General features: G+C 39.5%; 1 protein-coding gene across 5 annotated transcripts; it reads right to left on the reverse strand.

Moving 5' to 3' along the window:
• Positions 1 to 810: 810 nt before the first annotated feature.
• On the reverse strand, positions 811 to 25,880 carry Tmem59 (transmembrane protein 59). Of its 5 annotated transcripts, none has more exons than XM_048351377.1 (9): positions 25,608 to 25,874; positions 22,399 to 22,431; positions 21,320 to 21,425; positions 19,835 to 19,929; positions 17,532 to 17,684; positions 15,425 to 15,506; positions 14,117 to 14,201; positions 11,588 to 11,696; positions 5,353 to 5,998 (listed from the first exon to the last, which is right to left on the reverse strand). In XM_048351377.1, exons 1-9 carry the CDS (start codon positions 25,794 to 25,796, stop codon positions 5,843 to 5,845), a joined length of 1,008 nt encoding a protein of 335 aa, XP_048207334.1. In that variant the 5' UTR covers positions 25,797 to 25,874; the 3' UTR covers positions 5,353 to 5,842. The 5 variants fall into 5 exon arrangements, with proteins under 5 accessions (XP_048207339.1, XP_048207334.1, XP_048207335.1 ...); XM_048351378.1 differs by having other exon boundaries at positions 14,117 to 14,198; positions 25,608 to 25,873; XM_048351382.1 differs by lacking the exons at positions 5,353 to 5,998; positions 11,588 to 11,696 and adding an exon at positions 811 to 842 and having other exon boundaries at positions 14,004 to 14,201; positions 25,608 to 25,880.
• Positions 25,881 to 25,935: the final 55 nt, after the last annotated feature.

Genomic DNA, 25,935 nt, shown 5'->3' on the forward strand with positions numbered 1-25,935 from the left:
TGTCCTGAGGCTTAAACCCAGGGTTTGGGCACTGTCCCTGAGCTGTTTTGCTCAAGGCTAGCACTCTACCACTTGAGCCACAGTTCCACTTCCTTTAAAAATTTTTAAGTTGGGGCTGGGAATATGGCCAAGTGGCAAGAGTGCTTGCCTTGTATACATGAAGCCCTGGGTTCAATTTGCCAGTACCACATATATAAAAAATGGCCAGAAGTGGTGCTGTGGCTCAAGTGGCAGAGTGCTAGCCTTGAGCAAAAAAAAGAAGCCAGGGACAGTGCTCAGACCTTGAGTTCAAGCCCCAGGACTGGCCAAAAAAAAAAAAATTTTTTTTTTTTTAGTTTACTGGAGATAGGAGTCTCATGAATTTTCCTGCCTAGACTGTTTTCAAACCACCATCTCAAATCTTGGTCACGCGAATAGCTAGAATCACTGGCTTGGCTTTTTTTTTTCAGCCACCCAAGTACTAGGATGACAGGCACGGGTCACTATGCCCCGCTCCAGCACTGGCCATTTCTTTGGTGAGTTTTTTTTCTTACTGATTTATGCATTTCTCCTTTTGTTCAATTCCATATACCACAGGTGTGTTGGGGCTCTACTATACATGTTCATGGCCTAGAGGCAGGGGTGGGTGCAGTCTCTTCCCTGGTGGCCCAGACATGGTTGGGTGCCTTCTTCCTGGTAGCCACAGAAGGTAGGCCATTCCATGGAAATAGGGAGTGAGCACATGAGGGGGAAGGGTCATGCCTACCTTACCTCAGAGATTGCAGCTCTTCCAAAATCTTCCTTGGGCTGGTCCCACAGAATAGCTCATTGAACATCAGGCCTAGTTCATTGACTGGGAAATACTTCCCCAAGCTCTTCATCAGTTGTCCCTGGCCTCTAGATAGGCCTATTGATGCTGGCCTATTTCTGCATCAACAAGGATGGAGTTGTTGCTGATTGTCCTTGCTGATACAGCAGAAGCCAGCATAGCATCAGCAGATGACCTTGAAGCCGAAAACAACCCTAGTCAGGACTTCTACACCCACTGCCCATAGCAACTATGTCATTCTGGCTCTAGCTATGGATTTCTTTAGGCTGGATTTGAATAATTCATCATGTGGTTATAAATCTCTGTTTATGGCTTGTCACTTGTGCTGGCTCCCCACTACCTTTCTAAATCTATCTTTCTTGCCCAGATCAGGTAAAAAAATCTCATCCCATAAAACCTCCTGATTCTCCCTTTTCTCCTCAGGTTTTATTTTTCCCCGTGTTTCTTAGCCTTTGTCGTCATCTTAGCCAAGCTGTAGTCAGGAGACACTCACTGGATATGTCAACCAGACAGACACTCCATCCTTTTTTTTCCCTTAAAGCTGGCACTCTGCCACTTGAGCCACAGTGCCACTTCTGGCTGTTTTTCTATATATGTGGTGCTGAGAAATCAAACCTAGGGCTTCATGTATACGAGGCAAGCACTCTTGCCACTAGGCCATATTCCCAGCCCCTGAGTCACTCCACCTTGAGTCCCAAAGACCAAGATTTTCATCTTGATTGTCAAGTTAATATCTATGCAAAGTGGCAGGTCAGTCTAAGCCTCAGTTTCCTTATCTGAAGAATATTTAACTTGGAGCTATAAAGGGGATGGGATGAGAATATCCTCAATAGGATGTTTTTTGTTTTTTTTTGTTCCCCCACCCCCCCGGATGCTTTGCTTTCTTTCCAGTTCCAGAGATTCTGAGGGATGAGGCTGCTTCTTAGCCTGGGGCCCAGCACTAAGCAATACTAAGTGGGCACCACAGTTAGCTGGGCTGACATAGGGGCTGAAAGGGCATCCAGTCTGCCTAGAGGGGAAGCCCCCCTGTGTCTCAATCACTATCACTCTTCCCTGTAGCCGTATACAACTGAGAATTACAGCTGACTGTCTCCACTCTTTGAGGCTACTTCCTCAATTGTGAAGTGGAGATAACAACCCCATCCTATTCTCTACAGGCAGAAAAATTAGGATTCATTCAGTAGACATGTGAGGCTGTTATAAAGGGCTTTGCAGACATGGGAAAATCTATAAACAAACCCATTGTGATTTAGCTAGGTTTACAAGATTGCATTATACTACTGTTTAATGCAGATGATCCACATTTTATTAAAGTTCACACACTTAAGCATTATGAAATTAATAGATTTTGGAGTACCATAACAATGGCAAGATAGTACACCTAAGGTACATTATCAGGAGCTTGTGTTGAAGCTTTTCTTTTTCAATCCATTGCTGATTTCTTTTCACCCAAGCCATCAATTATTGCTGTTTTAACACCTCAAAAACAAGTCAAGTATAAAAAAGCACACAAAAAGTAATGGAATAAGCAACAAATAATTTAGAACTAAGCCAGTAAATGAAAAGTTTGCTCTTTAATGAGGTTAAATCAGGCCAGGGTTTTGGTGAATTTTGATGAGGAAAAATAAACCTTAATATTTAGGAGCCTCTAGCTGAAATATACCCTTTAACAATCCAGTGTTACTAGCAGCACCTGTGACATCATTACCAACAGGAACTGCAGACATTTAGATATATTTCCTTGTACTCATTTCAAACTACTACTTTGAAATCACAAAAATTTTAGAACTACCAGTAAAATTTATTTTGTGTTAATAAGAAGGTATGTGCACTATTGTATTGATATTTGGAAAACATTCCAGCCCTTCCTACTTAGTTTTCATGCATTAGAAAGCATTATTCTGAGAAGGGATTCACAGACCACTTGATTGCGGGAAAGGTCTGTGACAACAGAAACAGTTAAGAATCTCTGCTCTAAAAAGCCAGCCATGAATATGCCAGGCAGACAGGGCTTAAAAGTGAAATATCTGACTTTAAACAATGATAAACTTTAGAAAAGGTGCTTCAGAATTCCATCACTGCAAGGAACCAGAAAATCGACCCTCAACTGTCCAATCTAGTTTCCTGTAGACGCCATTCCCCTCTATCTCAGTCTTTGTTGCTGTCCATCTCCCCACCCCGGAATCTGATTCAGTACTAGTCGTCAAGGAGAGATTACAAAAGGAACTCCGGCTGACCACACAAACACAGCATGGCATCCTTGGCAACTGGAAACCCAGGGAGAAGGGGAGTGGCTCAAGAACACGCGGAACTGAGCACGAATAGGCTCGTCAGCCAACAGAGGGTTAGAGGATGGCGATAAGTAGACTAGAACTGTGGTTTAGGCTCAGCCAACAGGAAGCATGTGGCAAGTGCTGGTCATGGTGGGTCAGTCTTTGTTGGTCTGACAACACTGTCTAGGACCCAGCCAAGACCAGTCCTAGGCCTATCCTCCAGTGAGGAACCAGAGAGCCTGTAGATAAGAACAATGGAGTGACATAAAGTAGGGCTGTTGGATGTACTCAAAGAACAGGGCTAAAATTGTGGTTTCAGGGCTAGTCTGTCCCAATTTATCTTCCACATGGTAACCTCAATTATTCTAAAACACTGTTAACTCTGTTGCTTAACACCTTGCGGATCTCCTCCATGTCCAGATTTAATGATGTTTCTTACTATCAGGACCCTCTAGCTCATTATTACTCTTTTTCTAAGTTGCATCTGGGCCTACTGAACAAATGGCAGTGCCCTGCCTGCAACAGGCGCCTAGAAAACCACTCCTTATATTTTGTTTGGCTTTCCCTTTCCTCCAGGTTGAAGCTTGGCTGTAGTTCCCTGCCAAAATTAGGGGTCCTCCCATGTGCCCCATAGCATTCCATGCTGGTGATATTGCTTGAATATGAAGTGCTGACCCTGTCAAGGCTATGTATTGAAGGCTTGGTCCCAAGCTTGTGGTACTACCGAGAGGTGGCTGGATCGTGAGGGTGCTGGTGGATGAGTTCAGAGTGGAATGAGCTATTTATCAGAAGGTGGCCCCAGATGGAGAAAGTAGGCCACTAGCTCTGCTCTGGAGAGGTATCACTTTTGTCCTGAGAGGAGCAGCTGCGATGTTTTGCCTCACCTCAGGCCCAAAACAATGAAGACAGGTGAGTATGTCCTGAAACCTCAAATCATTAATAATCTTTTCTCCCTCAAGTTGATTTTCTAGAGTGTTTTGTCACAGCACCAAAAAGGAACTACATACCTGGTCCTGGTACTTGTATTAATAGTGTCTCCCTCAGACCTCTCAGAGGCTTGTGGTCGCTAGGCAGGTGCTGGTACTTGAGCCATGCCTCCAGCCAATGTTGCTTTTATTTTTCAAATAGTCTTGCCATTTGCCTAGGCTAGCCTAGACCTTGATGCTTCTATTTGTGCTACTGCTGCAGCAGTAAAGATAGACATACACCACTGCACCCAGCCTTTACTGTTGAGTTAGGGGTCTTAGGTTTCCACTGGAACTGCCTTGAACCACGACTCTCCCAATCTCAGGCTCCCAAATTACTGGGATTCTGTGTGAACTTTATTCATCCCAGTTTGACCTTATCTAAATATTTCTTTGTATTGCTTTTATAGGGGAAGCATTTCTTCCCAATAGGCTGACTCCTAAGCTTGTAGAACTTTGTGTACATTTTCAGCCTGCTTCACGGAATCTTTCAGTTAAATTTGCCTGATTAAGAAGTGTCAGCACACACTACAGATGGGATGTGAAACAATGGGGCTTTTAAGGTAACTCAAGTCATTTTTTGCCGGCCTGGCAATGACTACTTAGTAATTACTCCTGTTTCCCCATCTGGATGTGTTCACAACTTTCTAACCCTCCATCTTCTAAATCCAGACAAACTATTTTAAAAACTAAAACCTATATTTTTGTGTGAAGAGTGTTACTTGCTTAGCCGTTAACTTTATTTTCTTTGGACTCAGGGAAATCTGAAGAGTAGGCCATTGGGTGAGTGTGTGATTCACAAACAGCACTACTGCAACTGCCAGATATCCTATGTGATTAAAACAAGTGTTGGTTTGCAAAGGTATTTAACATTTCATGGTAATAGTGCTGGACCATGTTAAGATTCCAATGTATTACTATTTGACATCACTCTAGTTTTTAAATCTGTATTCTTATTAGTCAAAGAATGGCTGGAATGTTAGTTTTTGTAAAAAGTAATCATACTTCGCAGGTGTGACTTCTGAGCTTTGCTTCCACAAGAGCATAACCTTTTCTGTCAAGTATCAAAGTAAGTTTTTTTTTTCTGGAAAAATCTTCATTATATTTTATGCTATGTAATAGAGAAAAAGCACTTCTTTGGAAGGTCCTCCAACCTGTGTCATTTTACAAAGTAACAGCAAATGCATTGCTGACAGGGTCACTGTGCTTCAGTGCTGTTGGAAAGCAGCAAACATAACACTACATAATTCTTTTCTAGGTTGGGAAGTAGTGGGAGGGAAGACCAGGAAAATCAGATACTCAAATGTCAGCACATAATTATTCAAATAAAATTTTAATGATTTCAGTTCAATACAACTGAAAATGTAGTGTCATTAAATGCCATTTTCTGCTAAATTTCAAATTACAGCTTGTGGGCCATTGCTGAGCAGAAGCATCATATCCTACTAAGTATTCAGCTTATTAACTAAGATAATTGACAGTATAATGACAGGAGGTGGGGAATTACTACAATCAGCTCATAGAATTTGCCTAACAGAGAAAAAAACGCAATGAAACCAACACAACTTACAAAGTAGCTACAGATATTAGTAAAATAAAAATACAACTCCAGATGTCCATGTCTTAAGTTACTAGGGGGAAAAGGTGAAGTTACAGCAAATCCAGTCCTCACACATTTGGGTGAGTTTATTTGCACTTCATATTGACTTAAGGCCTAAATCCAATGAAACCATTTTAAAAGCTTTATGAGGAATGGAAATTTCAGTGTCCCTGACACTTCTTTTTAAGAAGAGCTCTTAAATTTCTGAATGGGCAAGATTTACTTTAGTAGGCAGAGGCCCTGCTTCTTCATGATCTTCAGTTTTCGATCTAATAATCACAAGAGAAGAAGCTGGATATTTGCTTAGCTTTTGTTCATTAACAAATTCCAAGTCACCATATATACTCAGCTTCTGCAACAAAAAACAAAACAAAAGCACACATTATTAATTTGATTAGGAACCTCCCCAAATTATCACCAAATAGTAATTTAATTAATTGGTATTTGGTTTAAAACATTCTATAAATAAGTTGAAAAAGTTAGTTTTCAATGAAAGTATTTAGCAGGGCTCTGATAGCTCATACCTGTAATCCTAGCTACTTAGGAGGCTGAGCTCTGAGGATCGACATAGAAAGCCAGCCTGGGCAGGAAAGTCCACGAGACTCTTATGTCCCATTAACCAACAAAAAGCTAGAAGCAGAGCTGTGGCTCAAGTGGTAGCATCCTAGCCTTGAGTGAAAAAGCTAAGGGACAGCAACTAGGTCCTGAATTCAAACCCCAGTACCATCACAAGAACAAAACAAAACAAAACAAAAAATCAAAAGTATTAGAGATGATGTGATTCAGGTTCCAGAGGATGAGCAAAGACTTCTCACGTGGTCCAAGGTATGACAAATGAGTGCCAAGCAGAGTTAAGTGTAAGTAAAGTTAGAGTACTCATACCTATAGCTCTGATTCTGGAAGCTTAAATGATCAAGTTCTTTAAGATCTTAACTCTTCATTTTGAGTAGTAACAGGACTTGGTACAAATGTTAATTAAATAAGAGAGAAAATAAAATCTGTGTAGAGTGGACTGGAACACATTGATAAATCTATCTGTGATTACTGTATATATGCATATTATGAAACAATGCTAGGAGGTATTTTTGAAAGTATTAGCTTCTGTAGTTTAACACCCATGTGTCTTTATGGAGAACAAGAAACAAAAGTTGACATGATTTAATGAAATGAAAGGATCAGAGGCATGTCTCAAGTGGTAGAGCTCCTGCCTAGCAAATAAGGCTCTGAGTTCAATTCTAGGACCACTCTAAAAAAATAAAAGGAAAAGAAAAGAAAATGGGAAGGTATAATAAAAGGGTATAGCTGGGCACCAGTAGCTCAGACCTGTAATCCTAGCCACTCAGGGACAGCCTTGAGTTCAGGCCCCATAACCACCACAAACAAACAAACAAACAAACAAACAAAAAGGGTCTATTAAATGTGGCTATTTGGAAGATTCTTCTAGAATTTATACAGTTAATTTTTATATCTGTTTTTACATGACTCTAATCACCAGTTAACAGAATTCAATTCTTCTGTTGTCACATATTGTAGGGTCTTGGGGTTATTTTGGGGTTTTTTTGCTTTTGTTTTTGTTTTGGTAGTAATGTGAATTTTACTCAGAGACTTGCTCTTGCCAGGTTCAACCACTTAAGCCAGACTCTCAGCCCTTTCTGCTTTAGTTATTTTTTTCAGACATGTCTTGTGTTTTTGCTGAGGTCTAGCCTCCTGACAGTGATCCTACTTACAGCCTCCGGCATATGTGAAATTACAGACATGTTACCACCATGCCTGGATTGACTGAGAGTCTCACCAGCTTTCTGTCTGGCTTTAAATGACAATGTTTCCAATATCTACTTTCTGAGAGAGGATAACAGATATAAGCCTCTGTACTTAGCCAAAGTCATAATATTGAAAACATTAATCTCTCTTTGTCTCTGTTGCTGTCTCTTACTATATCCCAGGCTGGGATCTTGTGACCTACCTCAGCCTCCTGAGTGCTCGATTTTAATTTTTAATATCAACCTATAGACAAAGTATGGAAGTATCAACTACAAAAGAATTTATGATGAAAGTTCATAATAACTTAGTTACTAAAACAATTATAGAAAGAAAAAGGGAGGGAAAGATAGTAATGATGTTATCAGTAAAATTTTATAAAATAATTATGAAAAGTACACAAAACAATATATGCTTCAAAAACCAACAGTGAAGAAAGGAATATGAAGTACAATACAATGTAAGAGAACAAATTCCTCTCTTTTAGTAGGATATTAGATAGCTCAAGTTGATTAAAAAAAAAGTTAAATCTGAATGAGGAAGGATTCTTTCTTTAGTATGTTTTCTTTCTGAAAGTTAACAAACTAAATCAACAAATACATAATGGGCTACAGGCCCAGCCCTGAAACTAAATGATCTGAGATGTTACTTAACATTTTTTTATTTTATTATTTTTTTGGTGCCAGTCCTGGTTCTTGAACTTAGGGACTTTGGGGCACTGTCCCTGAACTTTGTTTTTTGCTAAGGGCTAGTGCTCTACCACTTGATCCAAAGCTCCACTTCTGGCCTTTCCTAACCACTCTTAACTAACTGCATGAAATTAGATAATCATGGTCTTGACACATAGCTCAGAATACTACTCTTTCAGAGAAAGCAGTAGGCAAAGATAATGAGACAACACAAAGGCAGCATCTAGCATCACTATCTGTTGCCATAGCAAATTTCTGAGGCTGCCTAGTCCTTAGGAAAGAATACTGCTACACTCTGTTCTCATGCCAAGCTTGGCCTGCTTGGGGAAAAAACAAAACAAAATACTATGAATGACAACTTATTATCTTAGATAAACTCAGCAAAAGAAAGATTCCCTGGGAACCTGAGGTTCATGCCTGTAATCCTAATTACTCAGGAGGCTGAGATCTGAGGATTGAAGTTTCAAACCAGCAGAAGGGGGAGGGGGAGGGCAGAGAAATGTCTGTGAGATTCCATCCCTAATTAACTAGCAAAAGAAAAAAAAAAGGCTAGAATTAGAGCTGTGGCTCAAGTGGTAGAGTGCTAGCTTTGAGCAAAAAGAAAGCTCAGGGACAGTGCCCAGGCCCTGAGTTCAAGAGAGAGGAGAGAGAGACAGCTACATCCTAACTAGATAAGGTGGCACATGCCTATAATCCCAGTACTTGGAAGACTGAGGCAGGAGAATTTTGAGGCTTGCCTATGTACACAGCGAGCCTCTGTCTCTAAATGAATGAACAAATCAATGAATAAATGAGACATCATACCTGTAAAAAAAAAAAGAAACGAACAAAAATATCCAAATTCTATGAAACTAAAACAGACAATAATTCAGCTGGGCACTGGTAGTGGTTCAGTTTGGAGCCAGCTGGGGCAGACAAATCCAAGAGACTCTTATCTATAATTAACCTGCAAAAAGCCAAGAGGCATGGCATAAGTGGTAAGGAAAAGCTGAGTAAGAGCTTGAGACTCTTGAGTTTAAGCCACAGTACTGGCACCAAAAAAAAAGAAAGAGAGGGAAGGAGAGGAATGGGGAAAGAGAAGAGGGGATACAAGAGAAAAAGATACTAATAGAAGATAACCAAGTAAATGATGGCCTGCTTCTTTTAAACAAAAAAATGGGATATTAATATGTACTGCAAATTGCTGATATTGAAAATAAATAGCACGGTATCTATAGAAGATAGGATGAGTGATTTTCCTGCTTCACAGGTGCTTAAGCAAGCATGTAATACTTCTATAGTAAAAACCTATTTAAATTTTAGCCTAAAAGGAAAATACCCAAATGGCTCTTTAATGCCCGTTTTCCCAGAAAATATATTTCCTAGAAGACGTTCTCTTAGAACGCAGCCATTGTTTTAATTGCCAAGGATAAGAAGAAGAGACTGTAGTGAAGAGGAAGGAATTAGCACCTTCATGGCTGATTATCTGGAGAGAAGGCAAGAGCAGCCAACAAGGCCATAAGTGTGTCTCTGATGCCACATCTTTTGGTGACAGGGGCTGAGAGGGACACATCTAGGAAAAATGTGGTTCTCCCAAAAAACTTAAGGGTAAAATTTTCCCACAAAATTAAAAGATATATACTCTCAACAAAACTTGTCCTAGCAGGCACATCAACTTTTAGAAAAAAAAGCAAAAGTCACCTAAAAGGGAGAAAGATGCTCATGTCTAGCATATCTACACATAAGCACAAGAAGCACTGATGGGCAAAAACAACCCCAGAAGAGGAGTTACTAAGTAAGTCAAGAAAGGAGAAAAGAGAGCTACACAAATTGCCTAGCCAAAGACCATTATATAAGAGAGTTTTGAGCATTGTGGGGCTTAACAAATGAACCAGGTGGTCCCAGTGGTACCAATCTTTGGCACGCTGGACAGCTCCTGAGATGAGTCACATAACCGTCTTCCCTATTTAGGATTCTAGGCAATCCAAAGGGACTTAAGAGCAACAGTTCTGGAGTCATATTACTGGAGATCATGTCATGGTTCTAACATTTACTGGCATCACTGGGGAAATTACAAACTCTCTCCTGAAGTTTCTCCATCTGTAAAATGGGGATGACAACAGCAGTCACCTCACACAGGGTTAGTGTGAGGACTAAATGAGCTAATTTACATGAAACACTCAGAACAGTAACCATAAGAAAGCACTTAACCATCAGTCAGAAACCAGGATATAGGGAAATCATCAGCGTAAATTCTACCCGAAGCCAGTTGTTTTTAGTCTTTCTTGGCAACAGCTGGACCAATGGCTAGGTATATATCTTCTTTTAACAAGAGGCTTCCCAGAAATAAAAGAAATAGAGAAAGGAACCAAGTATCCCAGGTATTTATTACCAAAAGTTTGCAACTTGGTCACTATGTGAATTTAGAGTGCATGAGGTAGTTCACAGGGGAAAAAAAAACAACAACAGAAAAAAAAACAATTCTATGCAGGATGCACAATTTCAGCTTTACTAGGGACAATAAGTTTATTAAGATACAGGGACCAGGGCTGGGAATATGGCCTAGTGGCCTAGTGCTCGCCTCATGTACATGAAGCCCAGGGTTTGATTCCTTAGTACCACATATATAGAAAAAGCCAGAAGTGGCGCTGTGGTTCAAGTGGCAGAATGCTAGCCTTGAGCAAAAAGAAGCCAGGGACAGTGCTCGAGCCCTGAGTTCAAGCCCCAGGACTGGCAAAAAACAAAACAAGCAAAAAAAGATATAGGAACCAGGAGTATAGCTTAGTGGTAGAGTACTTGCTTATTAGCAAGTACAAGACCCTGGGTTTCATTATCCACAGTAAAGCAAGTAAATAAATTATAAATATATATATATATATATATATATACACATATATATCTCAGGGAATACAGCAGGTAATGAACAGTCAGTACATATCACGAACAGAAGAGTTCTATAGATCTTTAGCAGTCATCCTTAAAAATGAAACAAAACCCCTTTACCTTAACAATTAAGCTTCTTAGACCATCACATTTTTAATTCCCAACTAATTCACACAATAATCTTCCAACTCTCTAGTAGTTAACAATCAGAGCAAAATAACTATAAAAAAATCAAATGCCCCAGTTTTGTAGCTTCTAAAGAAACAATGACTTCTGAACACTTATGGCAACTGGCTCAAAATTTTAAGTGATTTTACAAGTTTTCTTCCTTATATACTGTGGTAGAAAACTGTGTCAACCTTTCTTGTCAGTCTCAGAGAACCAGGGAGACATTACTCAAGCCAGGCAACACATGTCATTCCAAACACTGAGACCAGTAATTAGAGCTAGTGCTTTCTAACTTACAATTTTCATATGTGCCAACTTAAAACAGATTAAAGTCCTCAGATCTTATCTCATTGTATTAGTACATAGACTTTGTTTCTTTGTGCTAATTAAACAAACAAGGCACTTAAAATGGTTTGTCTCAAGGCTCATTCTTCAAATGGCCCAAGGGTTAGAATTAAATTTACCTCAGGGGGAACATACTGTTCCACAGCTGTAGCAACAGCTGCACAACAAATCCAGAGTAAAACCATCACTGAGAGGACAAGAGTTGTGGTTAAAATCCACCCAGAGTTACTGAAAAACAAAACAAATGACAGTCATATTTAAACTCAGAATATAAAAGCAAGAGTCAACCTTATGTACTTACTTACCTGAATAATTGAAACCTGGTGTACTAACTTTAAACTTAAAAAAAAAAACATGATTGCAGAAGGAAAAGAAACAGCTAGCTAGGGCTGGGGATATAGCCTAGCGGCAAGAGTGCCTGCCTCGGATACACGAGGCCCTAGGTTCGATTCCCCAGCACCACATATACAGAAAACGGCCAGAAGCGGCGCTGTGGCTCAAGTGGCAGAGTGCTAGCCTTGAGCGGGAAGAAGCCAGGGACAGTGCTCAGGCCCTGAGTCCAAGGCCCAGGACTGGCAAAAAAAAAAAAAAAAAAAAGAAACAGCTAGCTAGTATGTCAGGGTGATATGACATTTTCTCCCATTTCTAAAATTCTGTAGCCTGGCTTCAGACCTCATATAATAATTATCAAAATAATGATAAAAACAGTCACACTGGCTTTCTGCTAAGAGTACTTCCTAATTACTAAAAATAAGTGTCCTATAAAATGAAGTCATATAAATGTATTGTAATTATACTCACTTTAAGAAAACTATACCCCCCAAATTTAAGAACAGAGTAAATTATGAAATGATTATTTTGTTCTATAAAAGGATTCACAACAGATTTCCAGAAGCAGTTTTCTATAACATTTCAAATACTTAACTGGCAACAATTTACTTACATATCAAATGAAAAGAGCCCATTTAATAAGAGGCATTGCGTGGCTATTATAATCTGTCTTAAAAGGAGTTATATTTTCCTCATGTTTAAAAAATTTTACAGTAAAAGGCTAGTTTATGAAAATCAGTGACTGAGGTTTTTTTTCATAACTGATCTAGCAAGACTCAAAACATAGGAAAAGTCAAACCTACTTTTTAATACTAAAAGATCTGATTCTGAAAAACTATGTAATACAAGACAAGTCACTGCTCACCAAACATTGCCTTTGCTGTGTGACTACCATAAACCATTCACTTGATGGTTTGTTAACATTTGGGCATGCGAAGGAAAAAGTACCGCCAGACATTGTTGTCCCCAAAATGAAATGGACTTTAGAGAATGCACTGCACCTGAAAGCAGGGAATTCTGCTATGAAGCTTTGCTTTAAGTGAAAAAACACTCACTTTCCTTTATTTTTTAGGAATTTATTTCCATGAAAAAGAAAGGAATCTGATATTTGGATTGCAATAGAAGTAGTTAAGATGGAAAACTGGGGTTCATCTTAGCATCCATCATCTTTCTCATTCCATAGCAAAACAATTCCTAAATCCTGTAGATTCTCAACTATCTCCATTATCTCTTGATTTTCTTGTCTACTACTCTAGTTCAGGACTTACAAATTTCTTGTTTATAGCTCTGTAGCCTGGTCCCCTGATTACCCTTCACATAAAGGGTTCTTAACACTCACATTGATTTCTTTCCCACTCCTATTTGTAGGAGTTTACCTGATTTGGTCAAATTTTTGGCTCTCTGGACTATAACACAAAATAATATACCTTACACATTCAGCTGGAAGACAGCTTATTTGAAATTTTTTTTTTGGGGGTGGGGGGGAAATCATGAGGCTTCAACTCAGGGCCTGAGCACTGTCCCTGGCTTCTTTTTGCTCAAGGCTAGCACTCTGCCACTTTAGCCACAGTGCCACTTCTGGCCTTTTCTATATATGTGGTGCTGAGGAATCAAGCCTAGGGCTTCATGTATACAAGGCAAGCACTCTTGCCACTAGGCCATATTCTCAACCCCTTATTTGAAATTAAAAAAAAAATTAACCTAGCTACTCAGAGGGTTTAGATCTGAGGAGTATGGTTCAAAGCCAGCCCTGGTAGTAAAGTCTGTGAGATTCTTTTTTTTTTTTTGGTTGGTTGTGGAGTGTGAATGGGCTTGGGTTCCATTCCTGAGCTCGTTTTGCTCAAGGCTAAGTATTCTACCACTCTGAGCCACAGCACCACTTCTAGCTGTGAGATTCTTATTTCCAATTAACTACCAAAAAAAGTCAGCCAGCACCCAAGCCCTAAGTTCAAGCTCCAGTACTGGCACACACACACACAAAAAATTTATCTCTTGCTATAACTAGTAAAAATCTTTACTTATCATTTAAGACTTACTTCCATCTCCTCAATATTTTCTTCTTGAAACCTCTAATGGAGACCTCTAACAAATGTAGGTATATTCCTTGTGCTCTGCATATGAAGTATATGGAAAGGTGTATGCATATGTAGAGCAAATCACTATCATTTTCAGGTCTGTCTAGACTTAAGAACTAAACAGAGGCACAGCTTATACCACTATGAAGAGGGAGAGGATAACAAAAAATTAAGAAAGGAAACGTTAGTCTCTTAGACAAACCATATTTATCTTCTATACATAGAATAAGAAAGAATTCATACAGAGAGAGGCATCTCAAAAAGCCATCACTTTCTCCATCTTCAAGAGAGTTCCTGTGTGCTTGTGAACTTCTCATGTGCAGATCTGCTGAAAAAATAGGTTCAAGTTTATATCTTATATTCTACAAATGGTATTCTCATGACTACTTCTAGATTGAAACACTATACAGACATGTGTTTTCAAAATATAATCTGACATATAATCTGTGCAAATTCATCTGACACAACAGTGGTGAAAATAATATTTTACCATATTATGGGTTTCCTGTTTAATTTTCAAATTTTTGACATTGATGCATTCTGCTTAATAACATGAGGGCTTGAGAATTTGGTTTACTCTAAACAGTCTATGTACATTATGTGCTATTATTATCCACCCATTCCCACCCACTAATATAATCAGTATGTTAATTAAATAAGCTAAAATAAAGTAGCTAGCAAATTTAAAAAGGCAATTTCTGCTTTAGCTTGATATTTTGTGTTCTTATGAGTAAAAATTCACTTCTACTATGGAAATAAAATAGGAAAGTCATATTTTGTAGTAGTGCTACTACTTAATTTATTGGGAAATACCTGAATATTTGATTAGTTCATACTCAAAACATCCTTTGCTGGGTGCTGGTGACTCATGCCTGTAATCTTAGCTACTCAAGAGGCTGAAATCCAAGGACTGAGGTTTGAAACCAGTCTTGGCAGGAAAGCCCATGAAATTCATCTCTAACCACCAAAATGTCATTAGTGGCTGAACGCTGGTGGCTCATGCCTGTAATCCTAGCTACTGAGAAGACTGAATCTGAAAATTATGGTTTGAAGTCAGACTGGAAAGCCAGTCAGGCAGGAAAAGTCTGTGACTCTAATCTCTAATTAATCACAGGAAAAGCTAGAAGTGGTGTTGTGGCTCAAGTGGTAGAATACTAGCTTTGAGCAAAAGGAGCTCAGAGATAGCACCCAGGCCCAGAGTTCAAGCCCCATGACAGGCAAAAAACAAACAAACAAAAAAAAACTAGACATAGAGCTGTGGCTCAAGTAGTAGAGCTCTAACCTTGTGCACAAAAGCTCAGGGCCAGCAACCCAGGCCCTGAGTTCAAGCCCTAGAACAGGGTGGAACACATACTCATCCTTTGAAATAAATGTTCTTAGAATAATGCTTTTCAAGTGTTTCCATACCAAAAACATCAGGCAGCAAAAATGTGGAACGTCCTAAAAAATGCAAATCCTCAGATCACCTCCCAGATCTAGAGAATGGGCAACTAATCCTACCAGATTCGATGCTAATTTTTTTTAATCTAAGTTGTTTAAAATAAAACTTACAGGACATTTTGCTCAGAGAGGATTCTCCCAAATTTGTAGCCTCCTGCTCCAACTGTGGTGCATACTGAATTTCTGGCTTAGACTAAAATGGTAATGAAAGCCAATTAAGTCATTTGTACTTAAGCTTTTTTTGGTAACTAGTTCTATAACACATCATCTCTATAAACACTTAAATTGAGAAAAAGTAACAGAAGTATGGTGTAAAACATAAAACACATTAACCACAATATAGTTTTAATTGCACTTCCTGAACATCAGATCCAGTGCCTTTCAGAGAAAGGCAGATTTCTGGCATCATCAACTATTTAGTCAGTTCAACTTCCTATCTCTTAAAAAAAGAGACAAAGAGGGACAAATTATGGCAAAATATTGCATTAAACATTATACTTTAAAAAACGAGCTCTAATTCTAGTTGATCAGGAATAATTCAGCAGTCTGCCAAAACTTTTGGCTAAACACCTATTAACTGTATTCTTTATCTGAAACAACCCATTCTCTAAATAGGAACAATTTGTAACTTACAGATGAACACACTATACTTTAGATCTTTTTAAAAATATATATAGCTCTGATCCACTGGAATGAGAGCTTCTCCATCTCAGTTACACTTAGTTTTTTAGAGCAACAGAGCTACTCTTACATCTAAGGAGTGAGCATTCCACTCTGAACATCAACTTAGGCTTTAACATTAAGTACGTTTAGGACATAGAACTTGCTCAGATATTTAAGGAGAGAAAATTGCTGTGCTTTACGTATTACTAAATCAAGTACAAAAGATCCAGGCCTATGACAGGGCAATAAAATCATCACACAGTAACCGTAAGTAAACCAAAAACTTTTTTTTTTGGGGGGGGGGCCAGTCCTGGGCCTTGGACTCAGGGCCTGAGCACTGTCCCTGGCTTCTTCTTCCTGCTCAAGGCTAGCACTCTGCCACTTGAGCCACAGCGCCGCTTCTGGCCGTTTTCTGTATATGTGGTGCTGGGGAATCGAACCTAGGGCCTCGTGTATCCGAGGCAGGCACTCTTGCCACTAGGCTATATCCCCAGCCCCACCAAAAACTTTTTTAAAAACTAAAGATAGCTGGGCACTGGTGGGTCACACCTGTAATTCTAGCTACTGAGGAGGCTAAGATCTAAGGATCATGGTTCAAAGCCAGCCCAGGCAGGAACGTCTTTGAGACTTATCTACAATTAACCACCAGAAAAGTGGAAGTAGCACTGTGGCTCAAAGTGGTAGGGCACTAGCCTTGAACAAAAGAGCTCAGGGGCAGTGCCCAGGCATTCACTGAGTTCAAGCCCCACTACCAACAAAACAACAACAAAAACCAAGAAAAAGAAAAGGAAGCTAATAGTAGAGAGGTAAGTATAGATTACACACAAATACAATGTCATTTTATACAAAGAACTTGCTTATTCTGAAATTTTGGTTTCCAAGAGAGTCTCAGAACTATCTCCAATAGATAGTAGGGACAATTGTACACACAAAATGTCTAGTACAAGGCTGAGAATATGGCCTAGTGGCAAGAGTGCTTGCCTCGTATACATGAAGCTCTGGGATCAATTCCCCAGCACCACATATATACAAAAAGGCCAGAGGTGGCGCTGTGGCTCAAGTGGCAGAATGCTAGCAGCAAAAAGAAGCCAGGGACAGTGCTTAGGCCCTGAGTTCAAGACCCAGGACTGGCAAAAAAAAAAAAAAAAAAAAAAAAAAAGGCTAGTACAACAGAAACTTCTATGAATAATATCTATTATCATATCACACAGTACATGATTACACAGGAAAAAAGTAACCTTTCTAAATATGTCACATGTCACAACAAATATCTACATATTATATACCATTACTTATGTTCTACATCTAAGAATTTTATTTTATCTACTTAGCCACTAGTGAATTTAGAAAATTCAAGAGTTCTGATTACAAGGGAAAGAGGATAGGGTAATTAGTGTCCTCATGCCCAATGTTTTTCCAAAGGCCAAATGAGTAATTTTTACTTCATGGTTAAGTATATTTAAGTGACCAAGTACATAGTTTTATGCCAATACACTCATTTAATCATACATTCACTGTTGCAGGTACTTAGATGAATATGAAGCCCAGCAGGTACCTGGAATATCACTATCTTCCCATCATCAGCTTGAAGATAAAAGGTCCATGAAGAGGTTATGAAGCTCTGTGCAGAATCCATCATGTCACTCCAGAATGACCGCACCAGAGTCAGAGGGAAGAGGAGGTGCATTTTTGGCATCAGGGACATTAGCTAAACAAAAAGTTTTTAATTTGACAAGTATTTACTCTATATTATATTGAACATACATATATAACCAATATAATATAAATTATAATTAAGTGAATCTATCACAATCATTAGCATTAAGCTGCTATTTATGCACATTAACTATGGTAAAACTCTAAAAATCCGAGGTTGCTTTAACTTGCCACCAAACACATTTATGAGCTACCTCCTACCTCTATTAAAATAGTCACTTTTTGGGACAGGTCCTAAAATATGGACAATCAAAATCTAACTAAATGTCAAGCAAGGCAATTGGAAGCTGGGACAGAGAAAGAGGACTATCAATTTCTCTTATCCCAGTTTTTTCATAATGCAATGAGGTGGGGCAGGGAATGTGGCCTAGTGGCAAAAGTGTTTGCTTCACATAATGCAATGAGGTTGTCTTTACTGGACAGTGAGAAGAAACAAAATGATTCTGGATTTGAATACAATTTTTAACAGAAAAGCATTATGCAAAAGTAATATTCAACTTGTTTTTCTATTTGCAAACAAAATTCATTTGATGAAAATTAAATATAGGACAGAGGATAGGTCACAAGTGGTACAGCAAAGCCAAATTTAATCCCTAACAAAACAAAAAGAACTCTAACTGAATTATAAAACAGAACACTAAAAAGAGGACCAAGGGGGCTGGGGATATAGCCTAGTGGCAAGAGTGCCTGCCTCGGATACACGAGGCCCTAGGTTCGATTCCCCAGCACCACATATACAGAAAACGGCCAGAAGCGGCGCTGTGGCTCAAGTGGCAGAGTGCTAGCCTTGAGCGGGAAGAAGCCAGGGACAGTGCTCAGGCCCTGAGTCCAAGGCCCAGGACTGGCAAAAAAAAAAAAAAAAAAAAAAGAGGACCAAGTGGGTAATAAATACTTTGAAGTAATATAAATCAATACCATCTAAACAGGTATTTATTTTATTCTTTTTAAGAAAGATCTTGGGGGAGGCAGGGTAAAAATGAGGGAGGAGGTAACAAGTTAGATAAGAAATGTACTCACTGCTTTACATATGGAACTGTAACCCCTCTGTACTTCACTTTGACAATAAAGAAAAATTTTTTTTTTAAAAAGGACAATGCAAAAAATAAACAAAAAAAAGATTTGAGGCTGGGAATATGGCCTAGTGATAGAGTGCTTGCCTCGTATGCATGAAGCCCTGGGTTCGATCCCCCAGCACCACATATATAGAAAAAAGCCAGAAGTGGCACTGTGGCTTAAGAGCTACAGTGCTAGCCTTGAGCAAAAAGAAGCCAGGGACAGTGCTCAGGCCCTAGGTCCCAAGTCCCAGGACTGGCAAAACAAAAAACAAAAAACAAAGATCTCGCAGGTTGGGAATGTGGCTTAGTGGTAGTGTTTGCCTAGCATGCATGAAGCTCTTGGTTCAATTCCTCAGTACCACATAAACAGAAAAAGCCAGAAATAGCACTGTGGCTCAAATGGTAGAGTGCTGCCTTGAACAAAAGAAGCTCAAGCACAGTGCCCAGGCCCTGAGTTCAAGCCCCAGGACAGGGGGAAAAAAAAAGATCTTGCTATATATCCCACGTTGGCCTTGAACCTATGATCCTCCTGACTTAGCCTCTCCAGCACTAGGCTTAAAGGCATGGGCCAGAAAGCCTAGCTGACCAGCTTTTTTCTCTACTAATGGGAAATAAAGAAATGTCACATCTTTACCCTTTGTACCAGACCCTAATTCTATCTTTGCAGGTATAAGTAATGTGCCACTGAAATCCAAAGTCAATCTTAATATGCTAATACTCGTGTTTTTTTTTTTTTTTACTTTTAATACTCTAAAAACAACTTTGCAGCTATATCACTAGATTTTAAAACCTAGGAAGAAGTTATTTATGGGGCTGGGAATATGGCCTAGTGGCAAGAGAGCTTGCCTCATACACATGAAGCCCTGGGTTCAATTCCCCAGTACCACATATATATAACGGCCAGAAGTGGCACTGTGGATCCAGTGGTAGAGTGCTAGCCTTGAGCAATAAGGAAGCCAGGGACAGTACTCAGGCCCTGAGTTCAAGGCCCAGGACTGGAAAAAAAATAAGTTATTTATGGTACAACAGTAACAGTTATGACAAAGTAAAAAGGTAGGCAATTTTAAAAGACATTACTATGTCTTACTTGTTCTTGTCTTAGTTCAGCAAATGGCAGCTGATCTTGGCATCCGAGATGGCAAGCATATTGCTCATCAGGCTGGGAATAAGCTTCTGTACATGCTGAAAGAGAAAAACAGTGCATTTTAAAAAGAAGGGGGTTAGGGCTGGGAATATGGCCTAGTGGTAGAGTGCTTGCCTCGTTGTATACATAAAGCCCTGGTATTGATTCCTCAGCACCACATATATAGAAAAGGCCAGAAGTGGCGCTGTGGCTCAAGTGGTAGAGTGCTAACCTTGAGCAAAAAGAAGCTTATTGCATAGTGCTAAAAATAATGAATTTAAGTCATTTATACAAATATTTGTGATTATTGTTAAGAAATGGATCATTTGGTATTCTGATTAATGGTGTTATTAAAGGGTTCTGGATTTTGTGGGTTTTTTTTGTTTTTTTTTTTTTTACTAAAATAGGGCTAGGGCTATAGTTCAGTGACACAGTGCTTGCCTGGCATGTACTAGGCCCTGGGTTCTGTAGTGCTGAAACAAAAGAAAAGGTTGAGGCTGGGTGCCAGTGGTTCACATTTGTAATCCTAGTTACTCAGGAGGTGAGAACTGAGGATCTTGGTTCAAAGCTTCCGTGATCAGGAGAAAGTCTGTGAGACTTTCCTGTGAGACCACCAAGAAGTAGAGCTGTGGCTAAAGTGGTAGAGCACTCACTATCCACTGAAATGGGTCTTTACTAGATATAATTTCTTCATTTAGTTCATTAAAGTCTTTTTGTGTGTGTACTGACTTTATTCCGAAGTCAGACATGCATTTATAATTTTGAAAGGTGCTAGATAATAAATCGAACAGTAGTGTGCACGTACAAAGATAACCAGTTAGGAAAATGAGCCTTAAAAATAAAGCCATGATATCACAGAAAACTACGTATGAGTTACAACAGTGACAGACAAGAGTTGTCTTGGGAATAAACTGTAACAAATGGAGAAAATTCCATTACAGTTCTCTAAAAAAATAAATGTTTCTTGTGTCCTGATTATAGGCTTATATTTCTTTCAGCCAGTAGTTAACATGTGACAGTCTATGATTACTTTTATTGGCAGACCAATAAATAATACACTATTAAATAATGAATCAAAAACTTGATTCAGTAAAAATTCTGGAATGAAGTGAACCATCCAATGATGGAAAGGTTTAGAAAAATTTTCATTTATGAAAAGGTAATGATAGATAAATAACTACTGCAGTTGTGTAAATAGAACACTCAGGTTATATGAAGATAACCCATAACATAAAATGAACATCATCCTAACAAAAAGATGAATTTAAAGCCCAAGACACGTTTTAGTAGCATCTGTTAAAACTCTAAATTTATAATTATCACAATATATGTAACTATGGATGACTAATTTAAACAGTATGTTTGTCATTTTCTAAGGAAAATGTAAAAGAAGCATAACACAACTCAAGAATGTTATATACAGCTGATGTCATTAGCATAGCATCTTACCAGATTCACATTCCAATTTGGTCCGATTTAAATCAATTCCATCATCCACAAACTGACAAATTGAAAACAGCCTGCAACCTCTCTGACATGCATACAACTCCTCTTCCTGGGGAGTTTAAGAATACAGAACATTATGAAAACATAAGATATTTCTCTCAGTTGAAAAAAGTCAAGAAAAAAAAGCAATGTTAGTAGGGTTTATTTTAAACCATCCAATAAGTTTGATAACTGAAAGGAAAAAAATAATAGAAGGTAATATCCAAGATCTTAGTCATATACAAAGGTTTTAATTCTGTATTTTAAAAGCGATACAAAGAAAAGGTCTAGTGGCTAAAAATAACATCGCTTTCCCATAATTTGTGGTTACAATTTGTGGGAAGAACATTTGGAAATAAGAATAGCAGTGACACTCAGAACCCTACCTAACAGAGGTTGAAAGGAGTAAAAAAGTCCCCTAGGATTAAGGGCATGCTTCTACCAAGTTCAAGCTTACACAAATCAGATTTAGCAGGAAAGGTATCATGACTCACTTCAAGAGGCAAATGGTGAAATATTTTCCCCTGGTAAAGTGAGGTACATATTTATAAAAATTTTATATTAAAGGACTTGTGAAAACTTGGCTTAACTGAAAACATATATAAGAGTAACAAAACAGAGTGATATATGGGAAAGTATATTGTCATCCACCTGAATGGAATCAAACCTTTTAGGGGGATAACGGCACAAGTTATTTTATCTGTTAAAATCTGTTTTCTCATTGTGAAAAGAGACAATAACTGTTCTCTCCAGATTCCTCAATAATTGTGGAAGCTGCTATTCTTAGCACAGTGCCTGAGACGTAGAGAAGGTGCTTAGTTAATGGTAGTTAATCGTAATAGATTTCAAAAATAAAAAAAAGGACAAGCATCATGGTGTATATGTGCTGGGCAAAAAATGAGATAAATGGTTCCTCATTACTAGAAAACACTAACTGCTTAATAAAACTAACAACAATGTCTTCAGCAGATTTTTTTCCTTTGATGAAATACAAACAGTACTTGAAACAAACTAGTACATATGGGGGAGTCCCCTCAACTTACTGTGTGATCCACTGTGTACAAACTGGCAGGCACCTAATGAAGAAACAGCACGTGTATACACCAGTTAGCATCGAATGGAGTGTAACAGTATGCATTTCTTTCCAGCAGAAGAATTATTAAAATGAATGCAGCAGCAACTGTCTGTAAGAAGAGGTGGCTGCAAGTTTATTATTAAATAGCTTTATTATACAATTTTGAAAGTAGTATCTTTTTGGACCTCAGTTCTAGCTGTATTTATTTTGGTAAAATTTAAACAACTCTAATAATTAAGATGTATCTCATACTGAATGGCATCTGTGGGCTTTACAAAATGGTGAAATAATACTCCTGTATTTGAAGCACCACATATTTCCTTATATTGCACAGAGGAAGCATGAGCTCCTAGATACAATACTGTCATTTTATTTTCAGACATGCTTCCCTCTCTCCCCACAAGATAAGGTTTCTCTAGAGAGCAAGCTGGCCTTGAACTCAAGTCTCCCAGCCTCCGAATTCCAAGTGCTGGGATTACAGTTGTAAGCCAATATACCTTTGGTTGTTAAACTAATCCCAAAGAGTATCCAGAACTAAGTTCACAAAACCATATACCATGCTGAAACTATATAGCATGCTGAAATCAGTCTTGAATGCCCATTAGAAAATTATAAATTCACATTTAAATAAGATTACTATCATACTGTATAGATATCACATTAGTAAAATAGTTAATGTGCCAGGTACTATGTTAACACCTAATGCATTATTTAATATCTGCAGACTAGGCACTAAATTGATAGCTATTAAGAACCAAATCCATATATTTCCTGTTCTATATAATATCATAGCATAATAAATATTTTATGATGTATGAATTGTAAGTGATGGAAGCCTTATGTAAATGTTAGTTCCTCTGATACAGGGTATGAGGAAATAGTGCTTTTAATCATACTGACTATCAGATAATATTTGTGGCTGTGTGTTAGGCACTGTGCTAAGAGTATAACATACATTCTTGAGTCCTACAAAGTGTGAGGTTTTTCAATAGTTGACAAAATGAAGTTAAATTAAGTGATCAGAAAGGACATACAGAGAGCAATAGTGGCAGCTGGGACTGGAAACCAGGCCTGCATGGTTCCAAAGCCCACACTCAGTTAAAAAAAAAAATGGCCACAGTAGTTCTGATTAGCTTTGTTATTAACAAGACTTATATCTCTTGTTTTTGAAGCCAGACAAAGTATGCAAATACACTTCTGAAGGCACAAGATAAAATTCAGTAATTTCAAAATAACTACTTACAAATAGGTAGAGCATTCTATTTTCTTGCAACAAATACTTAATTCTGAAAAAGAGTCATTAAAATGAGATTTCTACCTTCTAATTACAAGTATCAGGTCAAGAACAGCTATAAGAATTTGTAAATTCATCTAATTTTTTTTCTTCTTTTTTCAGTTGGTCATGGGGCGTGAACTCAGGACTTGGGCACTGTCCCTGAGCTCTTTTGCTCAAGGGTAGCGCTCTACCACATTGAGCCACAGTGCCACTTCTGGTCTTCTGGTGGTTAACTGGAGATATCTCATGGACTTTCCTGTCCAGGTTGGCTTTGAACCGTGATCCTTAGATCTCAGCCTCCTGAGTAGCTAGGATTACAGGTCTGAGGCACTAGCACCGGATTCTTCTAGTTTTTTATGTTCTAATACACTGTTTTTTCCTGAACTGCAAAGCACAGTAAGAGACTGAGGTGTAGCAAAGTTTGTAGAGTGCATGTACAGCATGCATGAGACCCTGGGTTCAGTCCCTAGCAGGCACACACACAATGGAGAATAACAGAAATCAGTGAGATAACTATTTGTAACGAATGTCACAAGCAGGTAACAATATAGTGTAGCTAGTTTGAAGACCAAATTTGTCTAATCTTTCTTGGTTATGGAACTTTGGGAAAGTCACTTAATGTTTTTAAGCCTCAACTTCTTTAATTGTAAAATCATACTTTGCAGGAGTATTCCAAGGATTAGAGATAATGGAATGATATAGCACATTATATTGTTTAATTGGTTATATTGCTTATTGGTTGAGTCCATATATTTTGAGCCAAAGTGGTACATAGCTGCAATACTGGCACTTGGAGGCTGAGAAGGGCAGCGAGTTCAAAGCTAGCCTGCTCTACATAGTAAGCAAATGTCACTGGCACTGTCTTTGTAGCCACTTTGTAGTAGCTGAAGAAGACAGAGGGTTAGACACAACGGTTAAGCAAATAGCATAGAGAAGATGAAAAAAAAAACCCAACAAAACCCAACAACAACAACAACCAAAAAAAAAAACAAAAACAAAAAACCAAGAGAAAGACCAGCCACACCAGCAGAAGTGCTTACAACTGCAAAATGGAGGAAGGGAATACACCCAAATTACATATGGGGAAGGTGTGGGGAGAGTCACCAAGCAATTTTGAGTGTTGAGTGAACAATTCTTTAGACGCCGAAAAACAACCTGAGAAGAGAAAATTAGAAGCAAGGCAGCAGCTGAGTGGCGGGTGGTGGTTGTGGTGACGGGGACAGGGATGCGAATGGGTTACTTTTCTATGCAATGGGCGCCCCCTCCGGAGGCCACTCGCCTCTCGCCACCCACCCCACGGGATTTCCTGTCTCCTGCACGGGTGGCAAGTTATTTGAAGGTAGAAAGCTGCCTCTCTTAAGACATTCTAATTGCCTAGTGGCGCCGTCTTGCAAGGAGTAACTCAACACAGACAGGAAATCTTTCCCGTGCGTCTCAAACAACTCCTGGGGGCTGACTTAACCCTTTCAGAACACAGCGCAGACGTCTCTTCCATTCCCCTCCGCGAACATAGGCTAGCGATCCATCTTTTATGGACTTGTGCATCTCCGCCTGCCTCCCCCACGCCGGGAGGGCTCCACGCACAGCTGGGCTTCGCGTCTCCGATCCGAGCGACCCCTCCCCCCGCCGCGGTCCCCCGACTTCCCCACCGAGGAAAAGGGTCGCACGTCTTTCCCCTCTGTGTATTGCCCACCTATCTCCGAGGAGAGGAGCACAAACTTTCGGCAATTACAGCAGAAGCGGGGTGCAAGTGGGATTTAGGAGGAAAACTCGAGCTACCCCCGGGGCGACCGCGGCGGAAGCGCGCATTCCCCGCTAGGGTCCCAGAGCCCACACCGGGGCACCGGGCGGAGAGATGGGCGGCGATGGAAGGGCGCAAGACCGGTTCGGACGGGCCCTACCTTGGGGTAGGTGTGCAAGGGGTAGGTCAATTGACAGGCCCGGTGGCAGGACGCCGTATCACCCAGGACCGAGTCAAACGCTTCAGCCGAAGCGGTGCCCGAGCCCCCAGCCAGAGCCATGGTCAACAGCAGCAGCGGCGGGAGTCCCAGGCGGGCCCGGACCCAGTAATTCCCTCTCGGCGCCGCCATCTTGCTCCCCTCTGTCACCGAGGCTAGGCTTGTTGCTGTTTTCTTTTCAGGGTTTCTCCTTCTTCCGGGCCAGCCCCCTTTCCCTTCTCCGCCCCCTTTCCCGCCGTCCGCCGCTTCCGTTGTCTCGACGGCTCCGCCC

Source organism: Perognathus longimembris, chromosome 7 (assembly GCF_023159225.1).
Source record: "Perognathus longimembris pacificus isolate PPM17 chromosome 7, ASM2315922v1, whole genome shotgun sequence".
In the NCBI taxonomy this organism is placed as follows: Eukaryota; Metazoa; Chordata; class Mammalia; order Rodentia; family Heteromyidae; genus Perognathus; species Perognathus longimembris.